Source organism: Paramacrobiotus metropolitanus, unplaced genomic scaffold (assembly GCF_019649055.1).
Source record: "Paramacrobiotus metropolitanus isolate TYO unplaced genomic scaffold, Prichtersi_v1.0 Parri_scaffold0000033, whole genome shotgun sequence".
Classification (NCBI taxonomy): domain Eukaryota; kingdom Metazoa; phylum Tardigrada; class Eutardigrada; order Parachela; family Macrobiotidae; genus Paramacrobiotus; species Paramacrobiotus metropolitanus.
In genome coordinates, this window is record NW_026570253.1 from 470,474 (window position 1) to 489,526 (window position 19,053).

Sequence of the window (19,053 nt, forward strand, 5' to 3'; positions counted from 1 at the left end):
TGTAAGTATCTACCGTGCGCAATGATACTTGTAGATAGATTTTACAATGTACTGACACATAATACACGGTCAGTAGTGTAACTGCTCCAGGTAGGGAAGTGTGCGCCTGTAGACAGCAACCAATCAATTCATGCGTCATCCAGTTTTCTGGATCATCACAGCCCAAACCGCTCCACACACAGGTTAGTGTGGTGTTAGATCCTGACTCCTGAGCATATATATCGACTAGATTTTAATAACAATATTAATTAATTAGTATACGTTCATCCTTCAAATGTCCGTAAAGACTTTTGATAGCATCTTCTAGCTGAAGTTTTCTATCAAGAATGGCCGTTTACTGATACCAGTTTTTATAATTATCGTCCCGTTTTCGCTGCACCTATCCTGTTTACGCTCATTCTGCGGCCTACCAACCCAAATAATATTGTCATGATTTGTATGAATTTTGTGCACATGTAGTAATGAGTGGGACGAAGGTATGAAATATCCACAATTTCAAAGGGAAAAACTGTTTTCAAATAATGTACATAATTCGTCGCAGGCCTTCTTCACGATCACCTCCGATTTCCTGCGTGACAAGCACCGCGACGAACTCTTCCTGGAATGGCAGCCCACACAGTCCCACTATCTGGCGGTGGGTTCGCCCCTGGAGAAGCGCATCCTGCTGTACGACCGGCCGGCCAAACAGACCCGGGAGTTGTCTCTACCGGCGCCCTGCTCGCATCTGGCCTGGAGTCGCCACGGACTGTGTCTCAGTCTGGCATGCAGTCAGGGCGCCAGCACGGCGCTCTATCTGTGGACGCCGGGCCAGCCCACGCTCAGCATGGAGAAGGGGGCCGTGGCGGCGGGCGAGGATCTGGGAAAGGTCACGTGGATGGGCTGGTCGCCGGTGATGGATGTATTAGCGGTGGCCTATTCCAGTGGTAAGAGGTTCTGTTTAAAAGATCTGGTTTTTTAAGGGTTTGGTATGGACAGGTGTTGTGTGGCGTCTGTACTTTTGTATTTTGAAATTTGTATCTGAAAATGAATTTGTACATTACCAGCTGCCAAACGTCGCTTATCTGTACTTTTTACTGTATTAAAATTAATAATTTAAGTCGATGCTGCGTATCACGGCCCACGGGTGTTCGTTCGCTATTTGCATCGGTTTGGGATGTGTGTACGGGCATAATGAATGGATATCTACAAAATAAAAAAGGGAGAAAATGAGTGAATTTTAAAAATGTCCATGCACAAAGCCAAAACCCGTGCCGCGGAGTTCACTTACTGTAAGCCGCTAAATTCCATGCGAATTCCCGTCTGAACGTTTGTGCACGTTGCTCGTGTTTACCGATCACGGATCACCCAACGGTCCCAACCATAACAATAAATCTACAACAGCTTAAACAGCAGATGTGTCATTTCCGACGAACAACGGTGTGTTTTTCCGAAAAATGGCGTGTTGTTAAACTGTTTTAAAATTCGATAGATTTTTATAAGAGCGTAGAACGAACATGACTTGCATACTTCAACATTTTTTCAGCAGGAAAGCTGGAAAAAGTCGTTCACTGGGTATCCCGATATTTCGGCGTCTGTCTTAATTAACTTGGTTTATTTGATAGGAATTATTGTGCTGTTGGATAAATCCAGCGATAAACGTACGGTGGTGCGCGGCGACCACAACGGGGTTATCAGTGATGCGGCGTGGAGTGCCGATGGGATCCTGGCCAGTTGCAGTTCCGCCGGGCCGGCCTCGGGCGGCGATGCCGGGCAAATGTCGCGGATTGTCTTTATCGACTGTCACGGCGAGAAAGTGCTGACGCCCCGCGAGTGCCCTTATGGAAACGTCCACCGACTGCAATTTGCCTCCAGTAAATTTGTCCAGACGGGGTTGCGACGGGAAAACACGGTACGATGTGTAATCTGTAAATTAAGCCAACCTTGTCTAAAAAATTGCGAAGAAATGTGAAAAATGCCAAACTGCAGGCATTAATTTGTGTGATTTTGAATATTTATTACGCCCGAGAACTTGTAATAAACTCATTTCTTTTTTTTACATCTTTTGAGCTGTGTCTGCCGTTCAACATTTTTTTCTTTTTGATCGTATATCAGTTATGTTAAACAATTTTTTGATTGGGTTGAATTGTTAATATTTTATTGTAGCTGTGTTGTGTGGCCAACCGGAAGACGCTGGTTTTGTTCAACCTGGAAGACGAAAACCGGTCACTCCAGTATTCATTCAAAACGGATTACGGTGACATATCGGAGTACACGTGGTTCGGCGATGGCTACGTTGTTTTGTGCTTTCAAAAAGTTGGTTGTGAATTTCTGGATATTTTCTGCTGACTCGAGTTAACTGACCAATTGCAGGGCATTCTTATCTGGGTATCCTCGCATCCCGACGAACAAGGCAAAGAACTGCAGCACTCCAATGTCTTTCAAAATAAAATCGTCGATATGGCCGCTGTGATGGACGGGTCGCGTTTTGCCATTTGTTCGCACAGCCACATCAAAATATTCCACAGCGATGTGAGTAAATCGCAAATGTCGGAACTGCCGCTACCGGATGGATCGCATATGCTAAAACTGAAGTGGACCTCGGACGGTAATGTATCCGCGTATATCTGTTTCTTTGAAGATCCTTTGCTTCAAAGCCGTTTTTGTTTAAATCATTGATTTTATGTGCTAGACTACATGAGTTTTACATGCACATTTCCAGTCATACGGCCATAATAACACTGCATAACTGACAATAAATTTTAGCAACATTTTGAAATTGATACATTTTCTAAATCCGGCAGATACATGTAGCCACGAGCACTAAAGTGAGCAAACACATAATAATACGTATGAAAAATGGAGGCGTTTTTCCTCTTGTCTCAACTGCGATTAAACCTTTAAAAAATAGCTAAAATAGTGCATCGGCGTATAATATGGTATAGCAAACCAGTGTTTTCTGCTGTAGGTGCTCTGTTGGCCGCCATTGGTGGGAACGGACAGGGTTTTGTCTTTTTAACCAAAGTGCCGGATATTGGATGTGTTTGGCGAAATAAAGCCTGCTACATGGTCTCCTTGGAAGCCTTTAATATTGCCAGTATGCCGACGTTGTCCGAGGTCACCGGCACGGTGTCGTGTAAATTTGAGCCGGCCATGGTGGCTCTGGGTCCGCAAAACTTCGCGGCGGTTATGAATAATTTGGTTGTTTACTACATTGAACCAAGTACGAGGATATTAGAATTACGCATCTTGCGCAAAGTACGAGCTATAAGGTTTTGCGTGAATTTGAACTGTACTGAATTAGAAATGTACTGAATTCACGAGAAATCTAGCTTAGCCGTAAAGTTGCAGACAAAATGAGGAATGCATTATGACGGAAAAAATTGAGTGCTTAACTGAGATTTTGCTATCGCTAGATGCCTCATTGGAGACACCGGCATTCGAAATACTGGGACGATATGAGTATGCCGGCAGCGTGCAATCCATTCAGTTGAGCTGGAATACTGCGGTGCTCTTGCTGACTGATGGCCGAATTTTAACGCATAAACTGCATCCAGATCCAACGGTGTTTCTGTCCCACGTGGAGGAAACAATCACTGCACTGGATATTATTAACAGTACGATACGACCTAAGAATGGGTTAAGAATTTGAAATCATGTGGAATTAACTTACCCGAAAAATCTTTGTAATTTCATATAAATGAAAAAACTAACTGTAGTTGACCGCATAATTAAGTCATAAAGGGGAACCGTGTGACCGCTAATAAACAGATGAGACGAAAAGCTTTCATCTACCCGTTTAGATTTCTTCGGTTAAAAAAAATGCTAATTTCGCAGCCGTGGCGCATATTCCGACAGCAACCATAAGTCCATAATTACAGATTTCGCTAAAAAGCTTATCAAGTTAATTTTTACATATTGCAGACGTATCGTGCATGGCATTGGCCGATACGAATGTTTATTTCGGAACATCGACAGGAACATTGGGCTTCTTGTCTCTAAATGTGCAAAAGTACGAAGCAGCACTGCATCACACTTGCGGAATTATTCAAATTTTTCTAAAGGAGGATGACGCAATGTAAGTGTAACGGTTAACCGTCCAATCGTCGCTAACCAAATCATGTTAGAATGAAGGCTTCATAGCGACGACGATTATGAAGCAGTGACAGGAATACGTGTTGTCTGAAGTGTAGCGTATCTTGATGTTGCCAACGCCATTTATCTCTACAACATAATACAAGAAATCAGTATAAAGGTGGAAGGATTCAACGGGAAACCGAATGGATTACATTTTGACTGGAGTGTACAGGCAAGAGATATATAACTTATCGTTAAAAATTAACTGACATATTTGCATAACGATGAACCATTGTTTTTTTACCTTGCAGCCTATTATATATTAAGAAAACCGTTTTTCAGGATTTCGCCATTAATTTTGTCGTGTACGATCACACCCATGCTCAGTGCTTTATTTCGATCGCCAATACGATATTCGGTCATGTGGTTGAAGAAGTCAAAGCGCCGTCAAAAAATGCCGATCAAGTGCAGCGAAACGAATGCATTATTGGATTTAACAGTGGAAATCTTGTTACCTTGTTGAACGGTGTGCCGCACATCCGGAAACTCAGTGTTTTTCCGCAGAATTATCCAGTAGAAATGACCACAACGCCTACGAAAGATGATGTAGACAAGCTGCGAAATCTGCACCGGTACCGCGAGGTGAACTTCATAAAATTATGAATACTACAATTCGTTCAGTGTATTGTACACACGTATGTAGTATTCATGTACACTGTACAGTAGTACAGTAGTAATTCCGCTGTCTTTAAACTTGCAAATAAGCATATGTTACCAAGCGTACGATATAATTATTTTCCACCAATCATATCGATCTCTTTGCGTTGTCCAATGCCGTTCGTAGGCTCACACGATTACCGTTGTAATGATATCGACCAAGAATTTCAGGGGCATTTTTAGGCTGCGCAAATCTGCAAGAAAGAAGGCTGGAAGGATCTTCTTCCTTCCATTGCCGGTGAGTGCCTGCGCAATCTGGATTTACCTTTAGCGATCGCGTTGTATCGGGAGAGCGGATGCTATGATAAGGTCACCAGCATTGAGCGCTATCGTGATCTGGAGAACATTCAGCGCCTGTGTGGCTACATGGCACTGGTGGACAACCAACCCGAATTGGCCTGCAAGTGGTTTCTGCAGGCACATGATCCGCTGACCGTTTTGGATATTTATTCGGATCTGATGCAGTGGGAACGGGCCATCGCTCTGGCGGAAATGCATGCCCCCGACAAGGTAGGCAAATTCGTCTTACGCGTTCTTATTTTTAAACATGCCAGTTTACAGCTTACTTTGAAGTGCGAGATAGAAATATACAGTGGACTTCATAAAATTAAGTGTTACGTCCACAACCGTGTAACGGTTGTGGATGTTACCGTAGTGTTACATCACAACCGTAGCACATGATGGGTATGCAGTAACATCATTTTGAAGTCCAGTGTACGAACTATGAATCAAAGCGCGGAAAAAAATAATTTAGTAAAGGCAAACTCAACACATTAATCTGGTCGTTTATGTGGACGACGAGTACAAGTATGCACCTGTTGCTTTTAAGGGAGAGATTTTAAAATATGTTTTCAACAGCAGGAATTGAAGTGATGAACGCATCCGATGTAAACACATATACCCTTAGTGATTTTGAGTTAATCATTAATTTTTATTTGACGTTCATTTGACCACGTAAATTGTATAAAAGAATCAGCGTTTTCTGTTATAAGGTGGGATATGCTTGTCAACAGCATGCGCAGCAGTTAGAATTCCTTGGCGATTACCCTGAAGCATTGATCAACTACGAACGCGCATTGTCACTAGCCAGTGATGATGACTTCGAGTTGAAGGTTGCGTGCAAACACGGTCTGGCCAAGGTGTCTTTCAGGATGAACGATCTGTCGCGAGGGTTCGCATTGTGCCAGGAAGTGAAAAATCCCGCACTGACCGAGGAATGTGCCGGCATCGTGGAAGAGGGCAAACATTATAAGGAAGCCGGGAGACTGTACAAGGAATGCGGGAATTTCTTCAAAACAGCTACAATGTACTTGAAAGCACGCGAAATGAAACTGGTAAGGCCATAGGGTTTAATAACATGCCCTTTTTTGCAGTTTGGAGAACAGTGACAATATAAACGCAAATAATTTGGTAATCAGCATTTGCATTCCGTATTGCGATGCATTTGATACAATATGCGTATTCTGTATATCCAAGATCTCGATCTGTTGTACGATACAGGTCTGTATACACCACAGACCGGGAAATGCTTCAACAAAGCCACTGAACCGACTGAAGTCAGCTCGAAAAAAAATAATGCAGCATATCACACAATCCCGTGCAAAGTGTTTGCAGCGGAAGTTGTTATATTTTTCAGTTGCTGTATACATACCTACAGCCCAAAGTTAGCCGTAATTTATTTATCATCCAAATTCGGTTGATCTCCTCCATTCGGTTGGCACAGTTGCTGTTATTAACTTACATCAAAAATCGGTTCTTTAGTTTGCGTTAATTTATTTATTTTACTAATTGTAAGGGTTGTAACCTTACAAAGTATCATCACAAGCAGAACAACGATGACTGCCACAGTGTGCCTGGATAAAATGGAAGAAATGTGTCTATTCTGCAAAGCCAATAACAGTGCAATACCTAATATGGGCCAGCACTGAAGACGTTAATTAAAATGGTACAAATTTCAGGCGGAAGAGGTCATCAACCAAACGGATTCTATTCCGTTGAAAGTTCAGCTGGCGGCCGCCAAGGAATCAGCCGGCGACCATAAGGGCGCTATAAAACTCTACGAAGCTGCCGGTGAATATGACGCCATGGTAAAAATCCTTCTGGAAGGGCTCAACCGTACGGATCTGGCCATAGAAATTGTCGACAGGACCAAATCACAAGAAGGCGCCAAAATGGTTGCGGCGTAAGCTGACATGTTTATGCAAAATATTACTTCGGTACTGTATTGAGCGTGATTTCCGGTTGTCGTAGGCATTTCATGAAGCTGAAAGATTTTCCCTCCGCTATCCGTTACTTACTAATATCTAATCGTGGAGAAGAAGCATTTCTGACAGCTAGGCAGTTCAATCAGATGGACGTATTTGCCCAGGTCATCGGTAAGAAAAATAAAAATTTTAGTTAACAATCAAGGGCGGAAGGACTATGGTATCTTTCAGTACTATGTAAACCAAGGGAATCTTTCAGTACTATGTAAACCAAGGGAATAAAATAAAATTATACGCCAACTTGATAAATTTTGTTGATAATATGCTCTTCAGGAAACGATCATCCCGCGCATCTTTACGAGAAAATAGCCCGATATTACGAGGATAAGCGGGATATCGTCAATGCCTCGCACTTTTTCAGTCAGGCTCATAAATCGCAAAGAGCGGTGGATTTGTTGCTGAGCGCCGTCAAAAAGAAAGGCCAACCTGCGGCGGAAAAGCAGTTGCTGGAATTGTTGGTGGCAGCCACGGTGAAAGCCAACGACACCGCCACCACTGAGAAAACATCGCAGTTCCTCCTCGGCAGCGAAGACGGGAATCCTCGGGTCAGTGTTAATGTGGAAGTATTAAAGAAGTATTTATGATAGTGTATTTGAAAAATATGAAGTAAGAAAGTGTTTGTCTCTTATTTGTGCATTTCAAGTAAAGGTTTATAATTATGGTGCAGAAGACAGTTGTTGACAATTTTGCGTATGGTGGATGTTAGAAAAATTTTGAACTGGCATATTATATAACGTTATTTTGTTTTTGGGGGTGTTGGAATTTGCTGACATAACTTTAATGGCATGTTTGAAAAAGACCATAAGAGAGTAAGCTTGGTTTTAAAAAAGTAAAGGGTTTATTTGCGAAATCTTACGGCAGTGGTAACTAAGACTTCTTATGACTTATCCAAAAAGTTTCTTCTGGCTGCAGGACGAAAAATATCTCTTGGATTTGTACCTGCTTTCAGGGCAGCTACACGAAGCTGACCGCATTGCGTTACTCGTTGCTGACCACCATCTGAAGAATGGAGATTATAAGGAGGCTCACAAAACTCTTTTCAGGTAACAATCTTCAATAATTATTTGCAGGTAATGTACATCTGAACCATAAGTATTGTTTTCTCTTATAATTTTAACCTATGTTTTAAAATTCATTTATATTTGCTTAATACTGCTCAATGTGCAAATTCCACTAATCAACGTGTTGACTGTTCAAATATTCTGCACCGGAAAAAATATTGGATTATTTTGATTTGCCTTTGTTCTCATGCAGAGCCTACGATAAAATCGTACGAACGTCACATACTCCATCCGGTCAGCTGGTGGATTTACTGACACTGGTCCACAGTCACGCTGTCAGCACGGTGATGTACACTTTAAAACAACACGAAATCGGTAAATATTGTCAGCATTGTTGACTCACCTTACTGTATATCCCCCTTCTACTTGCGGCATATACCATTTTTCTCTGGATGTTTGTAGTGGCACGGATGTTGATACGCATTTGCCGGAATCTGAACAAATTCCCAAAAGATGCCAGTCGTTTTCTCCTGTCCGCCGTGCTGGAATGTGCCAAATGCAATCTCAACAAAACAGCCATGGAGTGCGTTGCATTAGAGATCACTACATCTTATGCCTAGAGTAGTGTTAAGATCAGCCAAATAACAAGTTATGGAATTTCTGTACTATTGTACAGTAGCTTAATGATAACCTTTTTTAGCGTAAACGTTTTTAACGTATGTAATTTTTTAACGTATACTTTTTTAACGTACAAGAGTAACAGACTTAAGAAAGCAAAACAACTATGCACATCGATACGGGTACTTGAAGTACTGCAAATTAATCAGAGATGCCATAATGATCTGTTGTTGTTGGAGCAGGTTCGCTTTAATCCTGATGCAACCGGAAAACCGCAGCATGATCACAGAGAAGTACGAATCGAAAATCCTCAATATCCTTCGTAAAGGTGATCGTGCCACAGAGGAGGAAGACACGCTGACCGCATGCCCTTTCGCCAACCACAAATTTCCTAAAAGCCAACTGGTCTGCCCGTTGTGCAAAATCCGGGTGCCCTTCTGCATTCTAACGGTATGCCCGGGCAGTAAAAACAGGAAAGCGACAACTCTAGTTTATCGCTACGTAGCTATCGACAAATGTACGCTGGTTACAACATACAGACTCAGAATCTAACGCTGCTCAAATCTATTAAGCAATTTCGTCAGGAATAACGCATGCAGTAACATTGGCCATAAATAATGGTCTGAAATTTATCACATTCCGAAATATTTCTGGCATTTTTCAAGGGAATGCATGTGATTCGAGTGGACTTCACATTATGCCCATCTTGTGAAATGCCAGGAATCTATTCCGAAATCGTTACCGCCTTATCACGGGGTCTACAATCATGCCCTTTATGTTCCACCCCTTGGCATCCACAAAACATCCGTCCATTCGACAACGAAGAAACCGATGCTTTTTTTAAACGTATCGAAATGCTACAGTTTATTGGAGAAGAAAGAACTTAGAAACGCATTAAACTACGTGGAAACTGGTTTTAAATTAGTAAATAAAATCTCTGGGATGCGAGCAAAATCCATTCCGTTATTGCACTTTCTTGCTTGGACGGCTGGCGCCCTTTTTGGCGAACAACTGGCTTTTGGTTTGGTAGAACATGTAGCGGAGCATGAATATGCAACCAACCGGGAAGATGAAGAGATACAAGGCAATAAAATGGGCCACTGTGATACTCTTGCTGCCCAAATGAAACAACGCGCCAGGATACGTCAGAGGATACGCCTCCAGCGCTGCAAAAAAATCCGCTCGGTTAATGGAATTATGTATTGAGATAAGCAGTCAAGACACAATTTTCAACAATCCAAAAAAAACTGAACAAGAATGGAATTTCTTTCAAAGAATTATAAGTATGGACAGATACTTTTTATCTATCAACAAACCTTGCAAATAAATAATCGCCTCCAGAATCATCCCCATGGGATACAGAACAATCCAGCTGGTATACCGCAGCACTTTCAACATTTCCGGAACGTATCCATGCAGCTGTGCCAAATAATACGGATAGCGAATCAATTCCACCGCCGACCACGCCACAAACAACCAGTACACTGCCGGCAGTGTCTGCAGATACGGCTCAAAGACGATGACATGCAGAGCCACCAACCGACCGGTGCTCTGCAACAGCGAACTCAACGGACTAGTCTTGACCAGACCCAGTGCGGCATGAACAATCTCCGCGCACTGCGCGATTTGCATGATGCGCACATTTAGTCCCACGGTGTGATAGGTACGCTGATAGAAATCCGATCCCTCCTGCACGTAGTTGCGGATCAGGGAAACGAAGATGCCGAAAAAGCCCAGCAACATGAAGGTGTTGTAGGCCGTCAAGTACATTTTCTTGAAGTCCAAGCCGGGCTCACGGAAATTTGGGCGCTTGTCTTTGATGTTCTTTAACAGTTCGTCCACGGTGTTCTTCATGTTTGGCTCACGGTCCGGGTCGTGGCGCTCTTTCTCCTCTTCGCTCTCCGCTTCGCCGCTGTGGAAGCGGTCGAAATCGATCTTAAGCCTGTAATATTCGATGCTGAAGATGAAAACTTTCTCTAACCATTGCGAAGATTTACACGATTATGTAGAAAACAGTTCCATGATTTCCATCCCAAAAATCTTATGCAGACACAAAAACGATATATCCATCTACCATAGCGCGGAAATAAATTCTCGCAAATGTGAGCAAAGTTACATATGTAAACAAAAATCAAGAAGTTCAAGAACGGAGAAAAATAACAAATGTTTCCAAATTAATCGCTATCACTGGGTCCAGCTGACAAAATAAAAACATCATTAGTTACAGATAAAATAACGGAACTTTGCAACATCAACCGAAGCCAATTATAATGCTAGCAGCCTAACAGGTAGAAAAAGAGTACAATTATTATTATTCGAACAAACATGATTAAGTTACACGGCCTTCCAGCGTACCACTCACAACTTACCACGCAGGTTTCGCTCCATCTCGATGCAGCCTTGGCCAGTATTCATCGTTTTTCTGGGACTTTTTTATGATCAGGTCCACGCGACTACCTTGAGCCTTCATGTCATAGCCTTCAGAGCCTGGAACGATATCGGCGAAGAAATCAATGGCAAAGGCGTACCGTCGACGCCCTGTCGTCGGAGCAGTCCCATCGCATGAAAATTCCAAACGCTTCGCTGTGGTAGTCACGACAGGCTGCCCATGAGCTTCCACATCCACTCGCAGAGAAATCCGATCGTCTTTTTGAGCCCAGTACACCAAGGGAATTCCAGGTTTCGCATCCATAATAATTAATACTGCTGTAAATTGTAATCAGGAAATCAAAATGTGAAACAGAAATATCTAGTGAACGTCTTAACCGAACAGCCAGAACGAAGAACAACGGTGCAACTTTAAATACAGCAAACGTCTCCCGCAAGGTTGCAAACGATCCCTCACATGTCTAGATGCCCAGCATGAAAAAAAACGGAAGGAAGGAAAAATTCAGAAGTCAGTAAAAGATTCCTGGATTTCTCTCGCAACCGCAAAGCCGCAAAACGTCATCCGCTGCTACAGAGCCTCCTGTAATTTGCATGGGCAAAACGGCGCCCGCTCGCGGGGGAAATTTTGGTTATCTGCGATAACAGACGGGCCGCAGCTATGGCCTGTGGGATCGGATTTTAGCTTGAAGTTTTCTGCATAACTTTAGCTTGATGCGTTTTTCTGTTTAATCCAATCTCTCTTTCGTACGCAGTTTCCTAATTATTTCAGTTCAATCTGTCAAGGTTTTTCAAACGTCAACTTTTGTTGAATTTCGGTTTTTTAATATCGCTTTGCTGAGATGTCCGGGAGGAATTTCGAGAAGTTCGTGGACTTGGCGTCGAAAATCATCGCCGTGGGAAAAAACTACGCCGATCACATGAAAGAAATGGGCTACGCCGCCGCCAAAGTGGACCCCGTTATCTTTATGAAACCCACGTCGGCCTTCATCGTAGAGGGCCAGAAAATTGAATTCCCTCCGGGTTGTCAGAACCTACACCACGAAGTGGAGCTGGGCGTCGTCATCGGGAAGACCGCCAAGAAGATTCCCGAGGCGGAAGCGCTGAAGTATGTCGCCGGATACACCATCGCGCTGGATATAACCGCTCGCGATCTGCAAGATAAAGCCAAGAAAGAAGGCCTCCCTTGGACTATCCCTAAGGGCTTCGACACCTCCTGCCCCGTGGGACCCTTCGTCCACAAGGATCGTGTGCCGGATCCGCAGAATTTGAAGTTGTGGTGCAAAGTCAACGGGCAGACACGACAGAATGGTTGCACCAAAGATATGATTTATTCGGTGCCGTATTTGATTAGCTATGTTAGTAACTATTTTACCCTGTATCCTGGAGATGTCATTCTCACAGGGACGCCGGCGGGAGTTGGCCCGGTAAAGGAAGGTGATGTTATCGAAGCCGGTTTGGATGAGTTGTCGCAGGCGTCGTTCGAAGTGGCCAAAAGTGACGCTTAATACATTAGTTTGATTGCTACTGTTGGCACTTTCTCCTTGCATTTTCAGAAAATTTGTTATTATGGATGGTTGAGAATTCTGATTTTATTGATTTTGAGAAGTTTTTACAAAAATTGATTAGACTGATGGGATTATTTACTTCCGACATTGTAGGTGTGATTTATGTTTTTATTTTTTGTGTGGTGGACATTGTGAATGCGATTAATGAAGATTTGATCCATGTGTCGATGCTGATTACTAGTTTGCTTTCGTAACAGTTAACACTACCAGTTCTTATTCAATCAAATAATATGGTGTCTTTATTATGATAAAGTTTTGATTGTCGCTTTTTTTGCTGTTATGTCCGATTTTCACCAGGATTTGGCGAAACAGAAAATACTTACCATACGTAATTTTTATTACTAAATACGTATTTCACTTATTAATAAAATAATTTATTGTGTCATGGTGGCCGCCCTAGGTGGCTGCATGATGTGACTCCACCCAGACCGGTACATGGCATACGCTTGCACTTTGCAGTGATTCATCACGCCAAGGCGGAAATGAAGCCTATGATGTGTACGAGCAAGTACTTAACAGCAGTCTGCGTCAAGCTGCCACAAGTTTTCATCGAGGTTAATTGGTTAAATTTGCGTTTCGGTTTTTGTGACTTTCTAACCGCATCAGGCAGGCTTGCCTACATTACTCTTTTTTTCGATTTTCAAACAGTTTTTTTTGGTACGAGTAGGGATCCGCAAGTGAAGATCGCTTGGTGATTAAAAGTGTCACACTGGTAAGTCGATCATGTAACTCGGGCGCTAATTCCACGCAGATTGCATCATCAGTGTGAACCGCGTAGCCACATTGCATCGCACAGCTTGTCTAGGTGGATGATCGTTGATCGGGTTATGTCAGCGTGTGCAACCTTGGCCTACGTTTACATTGATTACATGGTGATTTCCAGGTTGACCAGGAACCTGAGCGTGTACTGTTTTAACCATGGCAGTCAATGGGGACGTCAGCGAAATCGCTGTGGAGAATCCATGGAAGGATAAATTATCCGCTCTCACTAAGGAACTTGACGAGGACACGAATAAGAATGTGACACTAATTACGCGGAATCTACAGGAAGTCCTGGGGGCGGACGCCCTGGTAGATGTCCTCCATAAAGAGAAACGCCATCTGACGGTGTACTGGGGAACGGCAACAACGGGTCGGCCGCATATTGCTTATTTTGTGCCCATGATGAAGATTGCGGATTTCCTCAAAGCGGGCTGCGAAGTGACAATCCTGCTGGCTGATCTCCATGCATATCTGGATAATATGAAAGCCCCGTGGAATCTGCTCAGGCACAGGACGAACTATTATGAACGAATTATCAAAGGTAGCAACCAACTTGTCTTTTAAAGACTAGATTTAGGTTTTTGTTGTAATTTGCACTTCGTTACGTTCTGCAAATTTGTGCAAAGTAACAATTATGTGTAATACGTTATGGAAGTTTATGATCATTGATGAATTATTAACCAGATGGATAAATCCTGTTCAAATTCAGCATGCTTTAATATTGCATTATCACTTGTACATAATTTTATTTTTGGTGTATTTTATTAAACATAGCTGTTTCATTAGCGATGCAATTTGTACGTTTTCACTGTATGTGGTTCGTAAATTAATTAACTATGAGTAATTTGCTATCTATCAGGTGCATTTTCTGCTTGATTAGCTATGCTGCGCTCCATCCGTGTACCTCTTGAGAAGCTTAACTTTCGAAGAGGGTCGGAGTATCAGCTTGAACGCGAGTACACGTTGGATGTTTACCGTATGTCAAGCATGGTCACCGAGCATGACGCGAAGAAGGCCGGCGCTGAGGTTGTCAAACAAGTGGCCAACTCCCTGCTGTCCGGGCTACTGTACCCTGGATTGCAAGCCTTGGATGAGGAGTATCTCAAGGTGGATGCACAATTCGGCGGCGTGGATCAGCGCAAAATCTTCACCTTCGCCGAGAAGTACTTGCCGCAGTTGGGCTATAAAAAGCGTATACATTTAATGAATCCCATGGTAAGCAGTGTTGCGTGTTTACCAAAGATATTCGTTTATTTTTTAGGTTTAATTTTAATAAACTGTAGTACTCATTTATTTAATTTAAAAGAGGGAGGTTATAATTTTTGTGTGCGAGACTCGCTTATAATTCTATCAAATTTTCTTCTTTGGTTTTCCCATTTTTTACCTTGGGTCTAGAAATTGCACTTTATTTTTTTTGCTGTGCTTTATTTGATAATTTTTGACTATAACAGCTAGAACGAGTCCGCCTTGTCTTGCATTAAGATTTTCGGATTTCTGTTTACCGCTGCTGTTTGAAAGTGAATGTTGAATGTATGGGATATTCTCTCGTAAAGGGTTTGTACTGTATAGGTTCCGGGTTTAACCGGTGCCAAAATGAGTTCATCTGAGGAGGACAGCAAAATTGATTTGCTCGATTCGGAAGCCGATGTGAAAAAGAAATTGAAGAAGGCATTCTGTGAACCAGGCAATGCGGAAGGCAACGGCGTCCTGGCCTTTTGTAAGCAAGTGGTGTTTCCTCTCACGCAAGAGACTTTCGGTGAAACAGCTGTCGTGGTGGAACGTCGACCACAGGATGGGGGACCGATAAGCTATGCCACCTTCGAAGATTTAGAAAAAGTAAGTTGTCACTTTCTTTCAATGTACTTAAATCTTGTAATTAACGGTCGCTTGTCTTTCGCGATCTTTACCAGTTAAGTATCACAATGCAGGTTTAGGGAAATAGCCGAGTAGTGAATTTGCTTTTGCTTGTGTGTTTGTTGCTTCATTTGCTTGCCGTTCTATTTAACTGGCTGTCGCATTAATTATATCACTTCATGTATCGTGTATTGTGCGCATGGATAAGTGTTCAACGATTTTAACTGCTGATCTTTATGGAGAAGCTTGCATAACACAAGATGACTATCATCATCTGCAGAGTGAAGAATAGAAGTGACAGATTACCCTGATTACATATTCACCTGGTCTGATATCTTCTAGGATTTTATGGAATTAAAACTGCATCCTGCCGATCTGAAAGGCGCCGTGGCGGTCTTCGTTAACCGCCTTCTGAAACCCATCCGCGAGGAGTTTGAAGATCCCGAACTGAAGAAACTAACACAGGAGGCCTACCCACCACCGCCTAGTAAAACCACGCCCACTAAGAACGTGGCAGCGCCCAAACCCAAAAACGGGCATGTGCCCAGCGGTGATGGGACTGTCGAGAAGAAGAAACAGACCAAGAAACATCCCAAAGTGAATGGGAATGTAAAAGAGAACGGAGAAAATGGAGTTGAAGGGCAGGGCGATCAGGCGGAGACTGCGACAACAACGACTTAGTTAGTGCGTATTTTTCGTGTGGGTCATACAATTTGGCTAGTCGGCTGAAATATTTTTTGCTTCCGCTCGCATTGATGTTTTTCCAATTTTCCGCTAATGCATGAATTTTGTACCGTTAAACAGCGAAACGTAGTCGTTTGTACCAGCTTTCGCATCGTATGAACGAAATGAAGATTATTTAGTTCAAAAGATTATTGAGCAAAGAAGTGTTGCTTTTTTCAACAAGCAGGCAAGTGGATTTTATGGTTTGCTTGTGTTGCTGTTGTCGGCATTCGGTTGTGGTTCCCATTGTTGACGTTCTCCAGATGCTGTTAACGCGTAGAACGTACACGTAACGAAATAGACGGCTGCAGCTATAGCAAAAACAATTCGCCACTGAGAAATCATGTTTTCGGGATCGGTAAGTAATCCCACTAGGTAAGGCGCTACGATTCCGGGAATGGATCCCCATGTCTGTGACCATCCCATCAAAATTCCTTCAATCAAATTGAGGTTTTAAAAACAACTGTCGAAGTAAAACAGGTCCGCCGTCGTCGAATAATTGGTAATAAATACGTATTGTTCTTTATTTTTATGCAATTTACTGAAAGCTCATGTCTATTGGCTGCACACACCGGCATATTTGGGCGAGAGATCCACGTGGTTCACCGTGAATCCGACATTTGATATCCCATTGGTCGCCAGCGCCAGTATCAAAAACGCCACCGCTGCGTTATGATCACACCCAATGAATCCCAATCCCACCAGGCATCCAGCCGGCAACACTTGCCCCACAAAATGGAACCCGCGTCGAATCCACGTCACGCTGATGATCTTTTTCTGTCGCAGCACATCTCCCATCCAGCCGGCCAGCTGCATGACAACGGCCATGGCCAGGTACGGCATAGCCGAGATAATCCCGTTCGACTGGATGTTATAGTGAAGGACCTTGCCCAGATATGATGGAATATTGGTCAGGAGGGTGTAGAAGCCCCAATTATGCCCGAAATTACCGACGCAGATTGCCCATACCGGCAGGGAAGTTAGAATCTGTCGCCAGGGTGTTTGGGGTACCGCTGTGGTCATTAGCGGCTGGGCGTGACCGATACTGTCCAGGATGAACTGTTTCTCCGTGGGAGTGATGCGGGGATGGACGGAGGGGGAGTCGTACGCGAAGTACAGCCAACCGGCGTACCAGATGAAGGCCAAACCGCCAAAAAAGTAAAATCCGCTCTCCCAACCCAGATTCTGAATGAGAACGCCGGAGAGGATGAGGGCGACGACAGTGCCGATTTGAATGCCGGTGAATGTGATCATTACCTGCAAAACAGCTTGTTATTGTGCGATTGCGTGCGCTGGATGGGAATTCTTTAAACAATCTAAATGCACAGGATACCATGCGTGACCTTTCGTTGGGAGGTGCCCAGAGGCCCATGAGCTGGTGGGCGGCCGGCATACTAACTCCCTAAAAATGAATAAAATTACATTACCTCAACTATCAAAGCCTGCAACACTCGCTAATTACATATAACCGCCATGTATCGTGGTTTGCACATTGTTAACCTCAATTTGAATAGGAAAATCTCCGTGAGCCGTCGTAATTCGACGGATTAAAATGACATAATATGAGCGAAATATCTAAGGAACTGTTAATAACGGTTAAGAAATAATTATTTTATCCTTATACACAATGGAGCGCAGTGCTTTGGCTGCTGCGAAATACCGCATGCGCTATACTGTACTTAGTATTACTTACTTACCTGGACGACGCCCTGCAGTGCGCGAAGGGTCAAAAGGGCCCCGTAATGCCAACTGGCCGCCAACGGCTGGAACAGGGCCAACAGCCCCGACAGGAGAACGGCTAAGCCGAAAGGATGTTTAGCGCCGAACCGCTTGGACAGCCATCCGCCGGGGATCTGCGTTAGGATGACCCCGTAGAAGAAGGAACTGAGAATCAAGCCTTGCGTCTTTCCATCCCAGTCAAACTGCATATTCGACAAATATTAATATTCAGCTGATGGTAAGGCCATCCAAGCGAGAAATAATGCCGAAAATAATATTTTATCTTGGTCGAATTTCCCAAAACCCTTCGAATCGTGTACCATGTACGTACGCAGCAAAAATCGGTAAGATACGAATTTCAAAGGGCAATAATTGCTAGAATACCAATCAATCGCTGTAGTAATTAAATCATTATAATTATTATGTAGACTTCATATTAATACGCTCATATGTGCAATTAGTGTAAGTTGCATTTGTGCTTACTTTTCCAGCATGCGGTACAGTGCCCGTGTCGTTGATGTTTGGGCGTGGACATGCGTCGGTGATGTTAATGCTGGCGTTTGAAGTGATGACCGTCGTATTGACCATAGCTGTTATAGTAAGGAAAAACATCGGGTACAATCGTATACCATGCTGATATTGCGCTTGCGCTGCTCAGTTCGGCAATCGGAGCCCGTCACCGGACATCTTCAACTGGAAAATTTTTACCTACAATGGCCACACTCAGATTGACGCGAATGGAGAACATGACGAAGAAGCCCATGAAGAGGAAGAGCACTAGTTGATAACGGGATGGGATACACCACGGGGACTGGGCATCGTCAGCTAAATCGACACAAGTGGTTTGGCATGCGAGAAAACTTCATAACAATTGCTATGTAGCACACAGTACTAGTACAATATATACTAACAAGGTTTGCTAATAATAATAATTATTAGCAAACCGTAGTATTATTCTACGGCCGTTATTATTAGCCGTAGTATTATTCTACGGCACAAATTACGATGTAAATTTGTTCATAATAGCAGTATAGCCTGCGTTTACCACGGATAGGCGCTGCTGGGGTGGATGTCGGGACCGGCAGTTGACATTTTTCCTGGATGTCGTTGAGATCTGGGATCGAAGAAGACATTGTCACAGGGAAACAAGGAATGGGAGAAAATCACTCCGCGCTGACTAATGATAAGCGCAGGGAAGATGGCAAATTTAGCAGCTGCGTTGAAACCGACTGCGTGCAGCTTGTGATTTTCGTCAGCAATGAGATGGCTTGCTGGGAATGTTTACAAGTGCCGTAGTCTTGCCTAGCCTGTCTAGGTACCCTGGTGCAGTGCGTCCTTTATCGCCAACCGTCAAGCAAAATTTAACTATTTTGAACTGATACTGAGAAC

The 19,053-nt window shown here is 43.3% G+C and overlaps 5 protein-coding genes across 7 annotated transcripts; 3 read left to right on the plus strand and 2 right to left on the minus strand.

Annotated features, from left to right (window-relative positions):
* Nucleotides 1-212: 212 nt before the first annotated feature.
* On the plus strand, nucleotides 213-9,754 carry LOC129589095 (WD repeat-containing protein 19-like). Of its 2 annotated transcripts, XM_055483623.1 has the most exons (20): nucleotides 213-476; nucleotides 542-923; nucleotides 1,602-1,888; nucleotides 2,143-2,292; nucleotides 2,350-2,584; nucleotides 2,945-3,199; nucleotides 3,393-3,593; nucleotides 3,901-4,054; nucleotides 4,165-4,285; nucleotides 4,396-4,695; nucleotides 4,954-5,280; nucleotides 5,763-6,104; nucleotides 6,729-6,952; nucleotides 7,021-7,145; nucleotides 7,308-7,579; nucleotides 7,947-8,077; nucleotides 8,289-8,410; nucleotides 8,498-8,618; nucleotides 8,896-9,103; nucleotides 9,319-9,754. In XM_055483623.1, the coding sequence occupies exons 1-20, from the start codon at nucleotides 462-464 to the stop codon at nucleotides 9,538-9,540; spliced, it is 4,194 nt and encodes a 1,397-aa protein (XP_055339598.1). In that variant the 5' UTR covers nucleotides 213-461; the 3' UTR covers nucleotides 9,541-9,754. The 2 variants fall into 2 exon arrangements, with proteins under 2 accessions (XP_055339598.1, XP_055339599.1); XM_055483624.1 differs by lacking the exons at nucleotides 8,498-8,618; nucleotides 8,896-9,103; nucleotides 9,319-9,754 and having other exon boundaries at nucleotides 7,984-8,077.
* Nucleotides 9,411-11,611, minus strand: LOC129589097 (very-long-chain (3R)-3-hydroxyacyl-CoA dehydratase-like). Its single transcript, XM_055483625.1, has 3 exons — nucleotides 11,023-11,611; nucleotides 9,970-10,595; nucleotides 9,411-9,819 (listed from the first exon to the last, which is right to left on the minus strand). The coding sequence occupies exons 1-3, from the start codon at nucleotides 11,343-11,345 to the stop codon at nucleotides 9,617-9,619; spliced, it is 1,152 nt and encodes a 383-aa protein (XP_055339600.1). The 5' UTR covers nucleotides 11,346-11,611; the 3' UTR covers nucleotides 9,411-9,616.
* Nucleotides 11,612-11,742: 131 nt separating this feature from the next.
* On the plus strand, nucleotides 11,743-12,768 carry LOC129589139 (acylpyruvase FAHD1, mitochondrial-like). Its single transcript, XM_055483688.1, has one exon. The coding sequence runs from the start codon at nucleotides 11,881-11,883 to the stop codon at nucleotides 12,544-12,546; it is 666 nt and encodes a 221-aa protein (XP_055339663.1). The 5' UTR covers nucleotides 11,743-11,880; the 3' UTR covers nucleotides 12,547-12,768.
* A 359-nt stretch (nucleotides 12,769-13,127) lies between these two features.
* LOC129589215 (tyrosine--tRNA ligase, cytoplasmic-like) lies at nucleotides 13,128-16,153 on the plus strand. The gene is made up of 5 exons (XM_055483805.1): nucleotides 13,128-13,318; nucleotides 13,490-13,909; nucleotides 14,249-14,583; nucleotides 14,938-15,204; nucleotides 15,565-16,153. Exons 2-5 carry the CDS (start codon nucleotides 13,525-13,527, stop codon nucleotides 15,901-15,903), a joined length of 1,326 nt encoding a protein of 441 aa, XP_055339780.1. The 5' UTR covers nucleotides 13,128-13,318; nucleotides 13,490-13,524; the 3' UTR covers nucleotides 15,904-16,153.
* Nucleotides 15,949-19,034, minus strand: LOC129589214 (sialin-like). Of its 2 annotated transcripts, XM_055483802.1 has the most exons (7): nucleotides 18,710-19,034; nucleotides 18,373-18,489; nucleotides 18,148-18,254; nucleotides 17,643-17,867; nucleotides 17,279-17,347; nucleotides 16,518-17,202; nucleotides 15,949-16,379 (listed from the first exon to the last, which is right to left on the minus strand). In XM_055483802.1, the coding sequence occupies exons 1-7, from the start codon at nucleotides 18,795-18,797 to the stop codon at nucleotides 16,144-16,146; spliced, it is 1,527 nt and encodes a 508-aa protein (XP_055339777.1). In that variant the 5' UTR covers nucleotides 18,798-19,034; the 3' UTR covers nucleotides 15,949-16,143. The 2 variants fall into 2 exon arrangements, with proteins under 2 accessions (XP_055339777.1, XP_055339779.1); XM_055483804.1 differs by lacking the exon at nucleotides 18,710-19,034 and having other exon boundaries at nucleotides 18,377-18,489.
* Nucleotides 19,035-19,053: the final 19 nt, after the last annotated feature.